The following is a 17332-nucleotide window of genomic DNA, read 5'->3' as shown; positions in this document are numbered from 1 at the left end:
GGATTATTACTTCATGGGCATCTTCATCATCAACTGCACCCATGGCTTACTTTGACACAAATGAAATTTTACATCACATCAAAGAATACCTCCGGATTATCCCAGCATAAACATATACCATACAAAAATATCAAATTATTTGGGAGAAGATACTCTTTCAGGACATAAATAATGGCTTTGTGTTCATAGAACTATTTTCTGACTAAATTGGTTTGATAGATTTAATTAACTGGCTAGTAAAATTGACCAGTAGAAGATGGATATTATTTATTTTCAAATAAATGCCAGGAAAATTGACACTTGACTCGAAAACACACACATTACAAAGCGATATTGTATTCTGACCACCCCATGACCCCCCCCCAAAAAAAAAATATATAAATAGGAACAATATAAAACTAATAAACGTAAAAATGGAAAACAAAAATAAGAAATTGATCATTATAACTATACAAAATGAACAATAGTCACTGAAAACATTTATATTGCATTGTCATGATTCATGAATATGCAATTATAACTGGCCTGCTGATGTCATCTCCTCCCCACGTACCCTTTTTATTGTCTTCCTGTTGTCATACTTGTGTGTCACCCTTGTAAACAAAAGTTACTAATAGTATGCAAGTTGCTGAAACATTGCTGAAAAAGAAAGCTTCAACAATGATTATGTCAAAAAAAATCAGTTGCCCATCCTACTTATACATTCTTCGAGAAGAAATAAATGCATGATAAAAATGAAAGAACAGGTGGGGAGATGACATCAGCTCATCCATTGCATAATCATGAGGACATGCATATAAATCTTCATCAAAAAATTCAAAACTTTGATAATTTTTTTTCTAATTCCTTTTCCAATTTAGTTGAAATTTTCAATGGTTTGATTATTACTCCTTTTATTTGTTCAAGGGCCGCTATTCATATCATGAAAGTAAAATAGGGCCCAATAAAAAAAATCAAATGATAAAATTTTCAGACAGGAATCCCCCTTCATGATGTACATGTACATGTTTTGTTTTGTCTGCAGTTTTAAACATCTATCAATCATAATACATGCACACTAAATAATAAAAAAACTGAGCAGCTAATAAAATTCGCACCAAACATTTATTTTCTTTACAAGTACATGTACATTGAAATCGCAATAATGAAGATACATGTGATATATAAACAACTAATTAGGATGATATGATATACATGTAAGTTTGTTTATTAGCTTTCATTGATGCAATGTGTCAACATACACTGTAAGTGTAATTTAGGTCAGCTAGTGGTCATAATCATTTGCTAGTTAGTTGTATGATAACTGGAAATGTGAATGCGAAGAGTTTTAGGTAGGCTAAGAAAATAATCTTTGAGTGCGAAAATAATCCTGTCTACATAGCTTTCACGATTCTGGTCCACTGATTTTAAAAAGGTGAAATTATTGCTCTGTAATGACTTCATTCCAAGGAAATATTCCTGTCGATAATGGTATTAAGCTACCATGATTTGATGTATCTCATAAATTTTTATCAAACTCAAGTTGCCTTTCAGAATTGTAATACCAAGAATTGCTAACATTTGTGAACAAAAAGAGCATCAATATAAAATGAATTCACATCTTACAGCAATCTACCTTACGTATGGTACCAAATGCCCAGCAAATCCTTGCTTTCAGATAAGCTTATTATATCGCCTAAAACAATGTTTCTTTTGCATATAATTACTACATATATATGTCAACAACATCAAATGAGAGATGGAATTAGAAGTGGCACATTTCAACTCAACATACTATAAAAATGGTCATTTGGTAATTGACATGGAAACTTCTTGGGACCCATACGGTCAGATGGAGTTAGCATGACGTGCTCTTCTAATCTCATCTCCCCCCCCCCCCCCAAGATCACAAGCTATCCAAATTATTTTGAAAAGTTTATAAATCTGTCCATTCACATCTGCATGCTCTTTTAAGCTTTCTCAAAATGTTTTTTTTTAAAGTCAACCATGACCTTGCTAACTACAAGCGCTAAAATATATTTATATTTTGATTTTCAAGTGTGAGGAGAGAACAGCATTGCGTGTGTGAATGTGTAGGCTAATGTGAATGGACACCATTCATCCACATGATAGGTGGATTGTTGAAATCATTGCAAATCTCATGTGGTCTCATCAATAAAAAGATGTGCACAACAAAAACATTGTTATTGTGAACAGACATTTAAATTGTTTTTGAATGACAATGAATTATTTCATCAAATTGAAATGTGATACACACACATCCTCAACACTTACATGTATGTAATGATTACTGTCCTTTTTGTTAAAAAAAGTACATTTGAATTCTAGTTTCATAACCCTGAGGAACACATACAGATCCTCACAGAGAATTTGGTTTGTTTTAAAATTTAGAATATATTTTGATATTTTCTTACCACTGCCTATTATCTGCTTATGTACAAAACTACAGGCAAACTTGTACATGTCGCCCTTGTATATAAGGCAAATACTCACCAAAGTCAAGTCTGTAATCATATCATGCAAACAACTCTTCAAACAAATTCTCTGTGTTGTGGCCCTAAAAGATTTGACTTCTGACAAAAGTCAATTTCGGTACACATCCAGTCATAAAATGCAATAAAATATTTAAGAATAAAACAATTAATTCATTTACATGTACAATACTTGTAAAAAGTATTAATATAAGTCTGACATTTTTTCATAAACAAAGCATTGAAAATGTGTTCACCAAATTTTTGCAAAGAAAATTGGTATCAAAACACTATTAAAAAACAAAAATAGGAATAAATGCTGTTGGCATACTTCATTCACGTTAAGAAAAACAACATAAAATGTTAGAGAATAAAAAACCTCCAGAGATGACATCCTCTGCATTTTGCATCAATCACACTTTTCGCAGTCGAAATCTGGAAGTGGGGGGGCAGTTTGACAAGAACAAACTTGGCTTGACAAGGAGCACTTGAGACATGGTTAAATTTGAAACTAATTTGACACTTTAAATTGTAAATGAAAACACTTCAATAAAAATACTATTACAATGCAGTCTTAATTGAAGAGAATATGAAAAAAAACAATTTGAATGAAAAATTCATAAAATGTGACAAGGATCCTGTGAACAATGAAGAAATTAATTTGAGTCTGTCTTCCTCAAAATCAATTCAGATATTTCAAATGTGTAGCACAGGCAAAAAAATACTTGCATATCAACCAATCAAGTTTATTTCAAGTCAATAGTTGTATGGAGAAAAATGGAATCAGCAGTGCTAACAAGACTCCAATTTAATCTCCAGGGCATTGCTCATTCAATGCAAAGCGGCTCTGATGCTTGACTACAAGCTCTTCCGTTGGTTCTGGCCTCTTCATCGAGATGGTGGGATGGACACGTCTAGGATCATCTTCCGCCATGGAAACGTGCTGGGAAATATGACCAGGTGTTGTTGCTCGCTTTGAGTAGATGGCAGTGATGAGATCAGGCATGTAGGCATACGATTTGGGCTCTGGAACCGGAACAACCACATACTTCTTGGAGCGTTTGTTGTACTTCCTTCTCCACTTTAACTTGCCATCCTTGGTTGTGGCTTGCTTCCTGTTCGCATGAAAGTTAGTGTCGAGGACAGCAAGCTTCACTCTGCTGATGTAGCCTACCATTGTGAAGAAACTTCGCTTTGTAGCGTACATGAGGAGTGTCGAATGGAAAGCTTCCAAGCTACCAGTATGCCTGAAATCAGTATAGTACTTTAGTGTCTTCATGAACCGCTTGTCATGAAGTATGTCATACAGTTTAACGTGAGGGGTACTCCCTGGTTTCAACCAAGCCGTTTCCCTCTCTTCCATGAGCTCTCCATGCTGACACATTCCCGGTCTGTCATCAGTAGTGAAAAGCCACTCATGCTCATCAACTATATGATGCAGCATCCCATTCAGGTTCCCAGCAAGTTTTGCCACATCTCTGTCGCATGTTTTGGCAGAGTACCAAAAGTGGTTCGATATCTTTGGTACCCATGGCTGAAGATCTTCGCATCCCTTCTGCTGCGACACATTGCTCACTTTTTTCATCAAGTTCTTGCACCCGTGCCATATATCCCATTGATGTTGGATTGACTCATATTTTTTTGTTCGTTTCATTAGTGCGGCTATCTGTGGGTGGGCATCCGTGACAACACAGGTGACATTAATCTTGCTCTTCACATAGTCTAGGCCCCGCTCAAAGCCTATTCGCTCCATGTTTGGCGATTTACCCCCTGCCTCCTGCACAAGTACAGTTGTTGTATGTAGTATCTTCTTCTCCTCCTCATCACAGAAGGAGTATGTCATCATACTCGCGCTGTATCCTGGAGAATCTGCACGACCATCACCAGACAGAACCACATCACGCCCCCTGTACATCTCAAATAGTTCTTCTTGTTTCTTTGCGTAGAACTCGTTGATTGCTGGCGCAACATACAATTTCTGGATGTTAGTAAAATGGGTCCTCGATAGAAAGTACAAGTTCGTAAACTTTGCCATTGTTGCAATCTTCTGGAAACTGTTCCCAGATGCTAAAAGTGAGGCTGATACGTGGAGGTTGCCAGAAAACATGCCACGGAATTTCGGTTGGGAACTCCACGAACTTCCATGACGATTCTTACATTCCCATTTTACTAGGAGAGCTGTTCCTTTCTGCACAGTGTTGTATTGGAGCCTTGAATTGCACTTTTTGCATCGCTCCCCATGAATGTTTCTTAACAAATCTACCAGTCGATCCACATAAGCGATGCACTTCGGTGCACTGATGTGTGCTCTTGCTTCTATCTCATCCTCTTCTTCAGTACTGTCCTCTTCTCCAGTGAAATCCTCAACATCTTCCTCAGCTCCAAGATTTAGGTCAAAAACGTTGACATCCAGGCCATCCAGAAAATGTTCCTCAAACCTGTGAAAATCCATAGGAAAACAAAGAATACATGAGAATAAAAATATATGTAGTAATCATAAGACTGATGATTTATATTTTTAGGTCAACGAATGGTCATCGTATCAATAAAGTGTGACATAAACTAGCAAATCTCACCTTTGCCTACCCTATACAATATCTATGAATGAATAAAAACTTAATTTCGTGGTGTATAATTTTTTCGTTAAAATTAAGAAAAAAACATTACCATTGTAACAGACCTGCTTCATTGATTTACAAAAAAATTAGAAGGAATTTAGGTTGACTGAAAGAGAGCTACCGTTTCCCACATATAATTCGTGTAGCATCTACGCACTCATTCAAAATGAAAGTTATGCATATTTTGGTATGTTGCATTGCCAAAATTCAAATCGAATGCATTAAAATTTTCAAATAAGGATATAATTTTATGTTTATCAATAATTTGGAGAGTTTCCCCGTATCCAAATATTAATGTCCAGTTATTTTTTCTTAGCCTGACATGTGCCTTTGTGCCATAACTAAATCTGATAACAATACTGCTGATTTCTACATCTCATATGAAATCATGAAAATCATCTTTGCTTAAAATCTAAGGTTTATGACCAATTAAGATGGAATAAAAGTCCAATATGTTGCCATTAATCATGTCAAATGTGAGTCATAGACTAGAGGGAGCTCAATTATAAAGGCACAGATTGAATCTTCACAACTTTACATGATAGAAATTTGGAATGTGTATCCAATATCACTTGTCAAATAAAGGGTTGACTATTTGTGAAATTCTTATCTTTTAACCCTAAAAAGACTGGGGGGGGGGGGGGCTGATTCAGCCCCCCCTCGACATTTTTCGCGATAAATCAGCCGCGTGAAATTTTTTGACCGCGTCGCTCGCTGACTTTTTACTTTCAAGTCTCGTGCAACTTTTGAGACCAAAATTGTGACCCCCGGGTACGCGGTTCCAAAATTATGCAACATTTCGTAAGTGCATGCAGACCCAAAATTACTCCAAAATGTGAATTTGTGTACAAATCCAATGCAAATAGTGTTCTTAGCCAAAATTCATAAATGTATCATTAGTTTTCCTTTTACTGCTTAAAATCAATTAATTTTATCTTGTTTATGGTCAAAATAAAGTCCCCAACAATTTACATTGAAAAAACAATAAAAAACAAAAAGTCGAAAAACAAAGAAATACATAAGAAATTTAGAAAACAATAGAATACATAAGAAAATAAATGTGATTTTGAAATTTTTTAAAAATCAATTTGATCAGATGCCTATCTAGAGTATGTGAAACAAAAATTAGCATTTCAGGGGCATTATTTTATCAATTAGAGCAAACTTAAGATTTTACACATAAATTAGCATAATTAATGAGACATGAGATTTTTTGCAAAATTTGATGTTATAGTTTTGTAGATAATGCCATGGGTAATGCGTGTGCCAATTTTCGTCGCGATCGCGCGATCGACAGCCGAGATCATCAGCCCCCCCCCCCCAGTCTTCTTAGGCGTCGAAATAGCCCAGTCTATTTAGGGTTAAAGGTGTGATTTAAATCATGATCTGCAAGTTATAAAATAAATTGATTAATTTGATATTCTGATTTTCTAAAACCAAATATTATGATTCAAATCTGTGATTTGATATTTGTAAATTGCTTTTGGTTGCTAACCCTGTCAAATAAACTTTTTAAGTTAACTTACACATATTCTGGAGTGTCTTCTGCGCGATCCACTCCTTGCTGTGGTACAGTTGATGTTATCTGTGCATTCTCAGCAGGAAATTCTTCATAATTCAAACTATCCTCCGAGTCTGAATCTGGAAAGTCTAAGGGTTCCCTGCAAAAAAAAAAGAATGAAATAAAAAATGAGTTTAAATAATTCATTCATCAGTTCTTTGCAATGTGCATGTAATTCATTGTACTTCAAAGATTCATGAAAACAAACACCTGAAAAGACAATACAGAAATAAAATCCTTTCTGCTAATCCCCAAAACTGAAATATAACAGTTAGTTGAAGAAATCAGATACCAGAAAAAGATAGCAGCTAACTACTAGTCTTGAATATTGACCATGACAAAGACTGAGATGCTCAGTTTCTGAGTTTCATCCAATGTGAAGAGGATCAACAATGGAAATTATGCATCAAAGCTGAAGATTGAATAATTTAAAATTGAATACAAAATAAATAACTGGAGAATTCATTAACATTCATGATGTACAGTTTTGTAAAAGCATGTGTTTGCCTAGAAAGGGATTAAACTAATGAATCAACAAAAAGTCAAATTCTATGTAAGTTCAATATACCTGAAGTATGTATGATCTAGCAGAGGAACAGAGGCAAACAATTTCTTCCTTGAACTGGATTTAGACAAACCAGAAGCTGCAGGTGCAGGGAAAATACAACCTTCAGTGGGTTCGTCAGATGGAGCTACATCTTTTGGTGTAGAGCTGACAGCAGGGGCTGTAATATCAATGGGAAAAGGGGAAACAATATAACCATATTGAAGGTAAACAAGAAAATAATCATGTGAATTTGCATGACCTCTGTAAGCTTTATGACAGGTACATCTCAATCACATTTGAAGGGAACAATTCACATGGTTCTTTACTTCTTTCAAGAAGGATGATACCCAAATTAATAGATTTATAATAGTTCTTGGGGAGAAAGTTGAAGTACAGTGAGTATTCTCACTGCATTGTATCAATAATACATCATTCAAAAGCTCAAAACGTGTTAATCACATTTTATTATACATACCAAAGTGAATTGAAGGACCGGCTGGTTCTTCCTGCATTGCATCGGCATGCTGTGATCGGTGGGCTGGTTCACTCCTGAAAACAGCAATGGCAAAGTTATTCAATAAAGTATGCAATTCATTTAATGGTATCTTGTCTAACTACTTACATTCAACTATCATTATTCAATGACCAATATTGAGAATATATATCCCAACACAGCACAGCCAAATAGATCTGAAGAAGGATGAACAAGAAAAGAAATGTCTTCACTTGTGCCCAGCCTTTTAAATTTTTGCTCTATCAAATGATCTGAACTTTGTAAAAGTAATTTATACTGTGATTTACATGCACGCATAACTTGATTGATCAACTGCAACCAAATGAGCAGTATCCTATATTTAGAGTCCATGTAGAGCATTCCTCAATTACATCCTCATTTCAATATAGAGCCCACATCATCTGTATGTAATTTTCAGTTTGACACCTTCCTAACAAGATCACATGAGTAACATTTTGACAAATATTTGAAATTCTATTTCTTGTAATACTCTGCCCATTTCATATATCTGTAGGCCTATTTATTTCATTCAATTTTATCTAAATAACTATTTTTGGGGGGTTGCCTAGAGATCTACTGCTTAAAAATATTATTTACAGCAGGTACAGGCATAATGCAATACCATACACTATTGCTATTAACAATAAACTAAACAAAAATGTACCTCTAGAGTCTAAAGAGCATTTTCTCAATATTTGTATGAGCTAATCAATTAAAGTGGTCTAGTATGTTACATGTTGTTTGTTGAGGGTCGTTTTTGTGCATGTACAGTGCTTTCAATTCATGGAAGTCAGGAGAGCGATTGAAGTGTCAGAAATCGTTCAATAAATCCCCAGAAATTGACAATATTTAACAGTCACAGGTTAGCCAATGACAAATGACAATGCAATGTAGGTCATGACTCGGTCTCGACTATCGGTGTCGAACATAGCCTTGAGGACTCCGTGATGATATTAAAAAATATTTTAACATATACATGTGCTTCTTCATCACCGAGCCTTGAAAGTACAATTTATAGATACATGTACATGTAAATAATGTAATGAAATTTGAAACTTGATTAAAAATAATTATAATTTATTCATAATCACGCATTAGATTTTATTACTAGTATTTGTCAAATAAAAATTGTCATCTCTAAATTGTTCTTCAAAACGGCATTTTGTAACATCGCTAATCGAAGGTACATGTATGTCATAACAGAGCGGTTCAAGGGTCAATCCTATTGTATATGCTTTAATGACGGATCAAGGGATCTACAAGTACACGAGATCGGTCTGGAAAGAAACCTCTCATTTTTCACATTCATACTCATACACTGTAGTGAAATAATTTTTATCCCCTCATATGCATTAGGCGTATGAATGTTCATAAAATAAGTACATACAATGTATACAAACTGATTTCACCCTGGCCTCTAAATATGGATTTCTAAATCCATCAGGGTGTAGAGGTCTCGCTTACATGTATGCATCTATGGGAAGTTTCAAGGCTCCACGATGAAGAAGTATATGTCAAAATATTAAAAATTATTTAGATGTAGAGTTTTGAGGTGCAGATATTTTTTGGCATCTTGCGAGATTGTTTCAAGGAGACAAAATATTAAAATTGATTGAAAATATTGGACGAAATGAATATTTTGCCCCACCCACAAGATTATCATTGGTTAATAAAATGATTGTGCGCATAAAGCTATTGTTACGTCACAACGAAATTGCGTATTAGTTGCGCTCTTCATAATTATGCAGATGATGCGATGCAAGCTACAGCTACATGTAATTTATGTGAGAATTTTACGTACAATGCAATGCATGTGTGTGAATTTGTTAGGCCTACTACTAAATGAACATTAATTTATGTTTAGATTTGTGGGGGTATCTTGGATGACCAATTTTTGTGGGATGGGAATTTTCGTGGGATAGAAATATTGTTACTCGTTGAAGAACAATATTTGATTCGTCTTTGACTCATCCAATAATGTGCTTCAGCTCGTAAATATTTCAAAGCATCACACTCAAGGCCATCCAATAAGGCCAATTCGAACAAGCAGTCTAGATACACTGTACTAGATAAGTGATGTAATGTACAATATTTTCATAATTTTGAAAAATAGAAAATGTTCTTTACTTTTTAGAAATACTAAGTACGCATATAGTCCACTCATCCTTACCGGATCTTTATAGGAGTGAGTCGAGGAGGATCCCTAATAACTTGAGCCTGGGGTGGCTCAGCGACTTGAAGTTGAGGTTGAGCTCCAACATCAGAATTAGATCTACCACCACCACTCTCAGTGACACAGCCAAGCCCAGGGGCAGAGCCAGAGCTCGAGGCAGAGCCACTCACACTCACAGCATCGCTGGTGCCGGCGGTGCCTCTTGTCCGCCCTGATAGTTCGGCGGAAGGGGTACATGGTTTGGCTATACTAGTGCACATCGCACCATGTTGCCGCAAGAGATGATGCGCAAATTCTTCGTCGTAGTTGCTTCTTATTCCACTCTCTTTTACAAAAATTGCCCTTTGTGTCATCCAAGATTCATGCGCTGTCCGAAGCCTTACTCTTGAGCTATCCCAAGACGATTTCCCTTTCTCCATAATGCGTGATATGACAAGAAAACAGCTAGAATATTCAGCTTTAGAATTTGGTAAAAATACGGAGGCAGGCGATCGGAGACTGTGGCTGGCCGGCCGGAGATACCCGGAAGTGCGCTGGCGATCTTTAGGCTTTTTCCAAGCCTACTCGACTCGCCAATCGCCGCCCACCGTAGGCCTTCAAGCGATCGTGAACGACCGTTCCTATTCGATATTTTTCGAAAGCAAGGCCCACCGCGTATCTCTACATTGAGTTCTCGGGTTGCCGACGATGAACGGAGATTTGCGAAGATTACTCGAGCCAGGCCTACCTCAAGACGACCACGATTGGCGACTTTAGCATCCCTTTAAGCTTTCCACAGGATATTGGTGGAGCTAAGAACCCCCCCTTAGCCCCACCAATATGCTAGGGTTAAAGAAAATATGTGGAGTGTGAAAAGCATATCAGAGAGGTTGGATTTTCTTATGTATATGCTAATTTCAATTTATAATATATTTCTAAGATTACTAAAATATAAATGTAAATCAGAAAAAAAAAATTCTTGAATACTCAAAATAGAATTCCATATTGAATGAGTTTTGACTGAACATTTGAAGAAGTTCATTTTAAGAGCATGTTATAAAATGTTAGATTGGATTTGATTTTTTAATCTAATATCCCAAACATAAAGATTTAAGTAGTTGATTGTTGTACAAATGGGATAGCAAACGTACCAACAATATAATCAACTCTTTCTACTACTGTTATCCCTCTATTCTGCTCACAAGCAAACAGATCTCTCATGTGCCATGGATGAAAAATTCCATAAACTGCTATTTCTTAAATTGTTTAGTGTTGGATTACTTATTAATTGCAAGGTAAAATCATTGTCGTGTGACATTGCATGATTAAAATTTACAAAATCACAACTCTTAAATTCTTTAACCATCTGATCTATAGATATCAGTTTATTCCAATATGACTTTACAACTCACAATCTTTCTCATGTTCCATCTCAAGAGGTACTAGTACACCATCATCTTCATCACGATAACCATAGTAATCAGCATCGATCAACTTCATCAATTCAGCTCTTGTTTTCCGAGGAGGAGCAGGAGCTGTTGTCACAAAATCAAAGATAGAAAGTAATGATTAATGATAACACCTGGGCCTGTAAAATAAAGCTAGTGCATTTTATTTATATGATTAATTATACATAATAATCATCAATGCAATCTAATTCAAAAAGTTACAATAGAATACAATCAATAACAAGTAGAATGCCTCTGGCCGTCTCACCTGCATCACGTGGTTCAATATAGCAGCAGTGCTCACTTTGAATACTACTCTAACTCGCACAAGATGTTCAGTGATACATGGTTACTCTTATTTCCCTTTTTTATGAACTAGACCAATAAACTTACAGAGATATGATGGTTATTCAACAAAAAACCCCAACATGGCCAAAGTTCATTGACCTTACATGACCTTTGACCTTGATCATGTGACCTGAAACTCGAACAGGATGTTCAGTGATACTTGATTACTCTTATGTACAAGTTTCATGAATCAGATCCATAAACTTTCAAAGTTATGATGGTAATTCAACAGATACACCCAATTCGGCCAAAGTTCATTGACCTTTGACCTTGGTCATGTGACCTGAAACGCGCACAGGATGTTCAGTGATACTTGATTACTCTAATGTCCAAGTTTAATGAACTAGACCAATAAACTTTCAAAGTTATGATGGTAATTCAACAGATACCCCCGATTCGACCAAAGTTCATTGACCCGAAATGACCTTTGACCTTAATCATGAGAACTGAAACTTGCACAAAATTTTCAGTGATGCTTGATTACTATTATGTCCAAGTTTCATGAATCAGATCCATAAACTTTCAAAGTTATGATGGGAATTCAACAGATATCCCCTATTCGGCCAAAGTTCATTGACCCTAAATGACCTTTGACCTTGGTCATGTGACGTGAAACTCAGGCAGGATGTTCAGTGATACTTGATTAACCTTATGTCCAAGTTTCATGAACTAGGTCCATATATTTTCTAAGTTCTGATGACATTTCAAAAACTTAACCTCAGGTTAAGATTTCGATGTTGATTCCTCCAACATGGTCTAAGTTCATTGACCCTAAATGACCTTTGACCTTGGTCATGTGACATGAAACTCTGATAGGATGTTCAGTAATACTTGATTAACCTTATGGCCAAGTTTTATTAACTAGGTCCATATACTTTCTAAGTTATGACATCATTTCAAAAACTTAACCTCAGGTTAAGATTTGATGTTGACGCCGCCGCCGCCGGAAAAGCGGCGCCTATAGTCTCACTTTGCTTCGCAGGTGAGACAAAAACTTAGCCTACGCCCTACGGACAATGGCAAAGTTTTGTATTACAGGTAAGTACCAATAACATTGAAACAATCTGAGACAAGGATCTTCAACACTTCTCAGTATTCTCTTTTACTAAATGAATCAGGTAGATATTCTTCAAATTTCAATTGCGAAAAATGCATATACTACCTTCCTAACTTTTGCAATCACAATCTTTGATACAAGGCTACATCTGGATAAAACCATTTATCCAATCAGCAGACTTAAGGTGGAAAGTATATTCTTCTATCAACTCATCAAAGAAGATGAATACAGCTTCTTCCTTTGCATTTATTCATGCTTTAGAAACCATTGAATGTTTAGTTCTTTGTCAAAGGCTAAGTAAACCCTAAGAGCAAGATGATTTGAATTAATAGAGAAAAATTGAACATGCATAATCCTGAAAATTTTATCAAAACTGGATGTACAAATAATTTCACTCACTATCTATGCACCACATAGGCGGTATCCAATGAGGAAACCAATGATGTCACATAACTTACTATTTCTAATGAATATTCTACATGAAACATTAAAAATCTTTCCTGTCATTACTGTAAAAGCTTGAATTTTACCAGAATATTTGAATCCTATTATTACTTATTATTCAATAAAGAAATTCCTTTAATTTTCAATGTTCGATTCATACAATAAAACACGAGAGAAATTCATATTGCCTCTCTTATTTACATATCACCTGTGTTGTGAATAAAAATGTTTTGAAAAATTCAACTTTTGCAACTTATCTGATGAAATGCCTAGTTAGGTGGTCTGTCTACGACAGATCACCTATTGATTTCGTCAGAATTTTCTTTATTTCTTCCTTTCTTTATTCATTGTACCTATTTTTTGTCGCCAACTTTTCTCGAAATTGGCTGAATCAATTTTGCTGATTTTTTTCGTCATATATAGAATCTATCATAGAGACGGCAAAATAAGCTTTTCAAGGTCATATGGTCATGATGACGTCATCTACGCGCCATTTTGTAAAATTCTTCATTTGATCATATCTTCATTATCAATTGTCAAAAATTAACAATATTTACATGACATTAACTTCATGTCAAGGGTCAACTGTCAATGTCATCAAAGGTCATGTAGAGGTCATGACGCGCGCGTACGCGCGCGTCAAAGGTAAAAAAATCGTCCAATTGACCTATAAATTTTTTTGGGTACGTTTCAGGTCATTTTAAGCATTTCAAAAATTTGCGCGCGCGCACGTATGCACGCGCGTTTCCGCGCGTTACACCTTAACACAACGCAGAAAAACCGTTTCTATTAATATCATTGCATTGCTAATAAAATTCTGAGCAATTTGATACCTTGATCAACCTTCTACAACCATTAATATAGAAATTAACACCCATTAATGTTTGCAGCACGTGTGCGCGCGAGCTCTCACTATAGGCCATATATGGGCAAAAACATGCCTATTGTAAATTCATTGTAGCTCTTTTAAAAGTCCGTTGACCCCCAATTTTTTTTTCATATATCAATAGAGTATGAGTTGTAGATTTGATTTCATGTCACCATTGTCCCTAAATTATATCGTGACGTCATCAAATAGGCGCCCAATCTAAAAATTTCATTTTTTTCAAAATGACGTCATCAAATTTATGCAAATTTTGCTGTAACTTCTCGAATATAGATCATTTTTCGCCCAGATTTCCATATGTTGTAGTTTATGATGTACTCTTTCTCCTCAGTTAACATGAATATTCGTTTTGATAAACGCATCATTGCGTAAAACAGCGATGAAAAGAGGCATGTCATTTTTCCTCTTTTTGCGTGTAATCTCTATGGGACATGACTTTTTCCCAAAACTAGATTCGACATTCCTCTATTTCGTGAGCCATATCTCCATCTTTTCTTGTCAGCTTTCCTTGAGCTTCTAACATGTTGTAGCTGAGATTCTGGGCTATCGGAAGTGTGCCCTTCATTTTTTGATCAGATGCCGGGATCATGCCCGTATTTCACTTGCAAAATTGGAATTGTAATTCTCAAAATTGCTTACGTGTAATCTCTATGGGGAATATCGTGGCTCAATGGATAACGCATTTGACTTGCTTTCTCGAGGGCGGAGGTTCGATTCCTGGGGTAGAAAAGATGATTTTTTTTTCATTTTTTTTTTCTTTTTGCCACCTCTTACATGATCATTTATGATAATTAAAAGGTATGAAAGTTAAAAGTTAGCAAGATAAAACAGATTATAATTGCTTTTTTCATATCACATGTATTTTGCGTGTAATCTCTATGGGACATGACTTTTTCTCAAAACTAGATTCGACATTCCTCTATTTCGTGAGCCATATCTCCATTTCTTCTCGTCAGTTTTGCCTGAGCTTTTAATATGTTATAGCTGAGATTCTGGGCTTTCGGTAATGTGCCCTCCACTTTTTGATCAGATGCCGGGATCATGCCCGTTTTTCACTTGCAATATTGGAATTGTAATTCTCAAAATTGCTTACGTGTAAAGTCTATGGGAAACATTAATAATCACATTGAGCAATGGTCAAAATTTATTCTTAGGATGTCTAGAATCAAGATTATCAATCATATCTAAATTATTCATTTTATACATTAGCCGACTCTGAATGAAAAATCATGACAGACCACCTAATTCGTCCGCATGACAAATTAAATTCTAGTATTATCTTTGATTTGTTATAAATTGCAGCTAACTTGTTGGTGGGCCGGACCTGACCTTAAACACATTCTCAGTACTCATTTTTAAAGCAACAACCTAAAATTCCAGTAAATAGCAGCGGCATGCTCGCTTGCTGGCCCCAATATATTCTGATTTGACCAAAACAATACAATGAGAATAATATTCTTACGTTCTTGTTCAAAGAGTTCTCTCACACCGGGTAGATCTTTGGCAGCTCCAAAATACTTATAACCTCTGTTTCCTGGAACCTCTTTACCTTCTTGATCCAACATCTTAGGTCCAACTTTCTGCAATATAAAAAGAAAAACATTCCCATTAGATGACTGATAGCAAAGTGGTTCTTTCTCTGACATTTCGAATGTAGACAGCTTTGATCCAATTTTTCCCCAACAAACTAAATTTCCTTCATGTAAACAGGAATAGTCTATGGAAAACAATCTTTATAGAAATCCAAACTTTCAAAGTGTATGAAATGGCCATTATGATAGGAATACTGGTAGATGCAAGAAAAGTCCAATCACACTATTAAAGGATATGTATTCTTAATATCTTTCTAGTGGCATATACATGTATGCAATTTTGAAAGGCTCATCTATTAGTATGCAAATTTAGAGAAAGATGGTATTATTTTTTTAGCCCGAGTAAGGGATCAAACTAATGTGTACATCGTAATTTTCTTTGCAGTAAAGTCACTGGTCGCTATACATATATATTCAGGACTTACAAGCCTTTTTTACCTAAACTATTGGCACAAAAGTTGGAATTTTAGCAAAATGGCCTTGTGAAATTCTAAAAAATAAATCACAACAAAAATTTCAGCTGATAAAGTGTAAGATTACAAGGCCTAGAGGGTATTATAACATTTCACTCTCACATGTGTGGTGGTCAATGTATCTTTTTACAGTCACGGATTCTTTATGAAATTTGGGATTGTTATTTTTGAAAATATCATTTGGCTAAACAATACTATATGCATTGCTCAGATTAGTGTACATCACTCTAGAGACTTTGGTTCAGTTCATTCTGGATGATTCAGATGACACGCCATATGTGGGCGTGTCGTGGTCTAGTGGTTCTGACTCTCGCCTTTCAAACAGAGGGTCGTGGGTTCGAATCCTAGCCATGGCGTGTTTTCCTTCAACAGGAAGTTTATCAGCACTGTGCTGCACTCGACCCAGGTGAGATGAATGGGTGGCTGGTAGCATTTATTCCTTGACGCTTTGGCGCCAATATGGTGGCTCAGCTTTGGCCGGGGTAATTATATGATACCAAGTATCAAAGCACAGTTAAGTACATGCACATAGTAATAGCGCTATATAAATGGACATATTATCATAATATTCAAAATCTTGGTCTAAATCGAACTGTTTATTGCTGATACCCCCGAGGATCACCACTCAAAAAGTCCCCAATAACAAAAACATTTTTTGGTTAGGTTTTCTTCACGATTATTTTACCAAGCTCTTGTAAATAAACAAGAAAATTATCCATTCACAATGGTTCGATAAAAAGAAATGCTGTAGGAAGTCATTGTTCTAAAGTCTAATTGTTCTGAATCCAAAGTCACACAATGAAAAAAAAGCTGCTTAAGTTTAAGTCTAAAGAAAATTAATTAAACAAAATTCCAAGGTTGATTCAAAATAATGGGTGTCTGCTATGTCTATGCACATTTTCACTGAGTGAAATGACATACAACTGTTATGAAAAAGGACAGATTTCCATTTGAAACCCAGCAGACAGATGAAACACAGGAAGGGAGCTTGAACATTACAATATTTAATCTAGCCATCTTTTCTATGCTCAGTATGAGTTATGTCATATTTACCCTATAATCTGGACCACCAAGTTCTACAATCCTGGCTTCCCAATGGCCTTTCTCTCTAAGCAGCTTGTTGATTTCATCATTCAGATCCCGTATCTTGAACTCTCCCAAACCAGCTGCAAATGATGACATAAAAACATACAACTGAGCAATTGAATAAGTCATACATGT

At 35.7% G+C, this 17332-nt stretch overlaps 2 protein-coding genes across 3 annotated transcripts in view; both read right to left on the bottom strand.

The window, feature by feature from the left end:
• The window catches only part of LOC121409950 (pre-mRNA-splicing factor ISY1 homolog), a 39148-nt gene that overhangs the window by 11475 nt on the left and 10341 nt on the right, over positions 1-17332 (bottom strand). For both annotated transcript variants that reach the window (XM_041601744.1, XM_041601743.1), the window contains exons 4-6: positions 17165-17277; positions 15509-15626; positions 11276-11398 (exon numbers count right to left, since the gene is read on the bottom strand). In XM_041601744.1, coding sequence (XP_041457678.1) covers positions 11276-11398; positions 15509-15626; positions 17165-17277 — 354 coding nt within the window. The remainder of the gene's footprint in view (positions 1-11275; positions 11399-15508; positions 15627-17164; positions 17278-17332) is intronic.
• LOC121409949 lies at positions 1086-10601 on the bottom strand. Its single transcript, XM_041601742.1, has 5 exons — positions 9882-10601; positions 7673-7746; positions 7219-7375; positions 6616-6750; positions 1086-4909 (listed from the first exon to the last, which is right to left on the bottom strand). The coding sequence occupies exons 1-5, from the start codon at positions 10301-10303 to the stop codon at positions 3280-3282; spliced, it is 2418 nt and encodes an 805-aa protein (XP_041457676.1). The 5' UTR covers positions 10304-10601; the 3' UTR covers positions 1086-3279.

This window comes from Lytechinus variegatus, chromosome 3, assembly GCF_018143015.1.
Source record: "Lytechinus variegatus isolate NC3 chromosome 3, Lvar_3.0, whole genome shotgun sequence".
NCBI classification, from domain to species: Eukaryota; Metazoa; Echinodermata; class Echinoidea; order Temnopleuroida; family Toxopneustidae; genus Lytechinus; species Lytechinus variegatus.
Note: the sequence above shows the minus strand (reverse complement) of the source record. Positions and strands in the feature narration are given on the sequence as shown.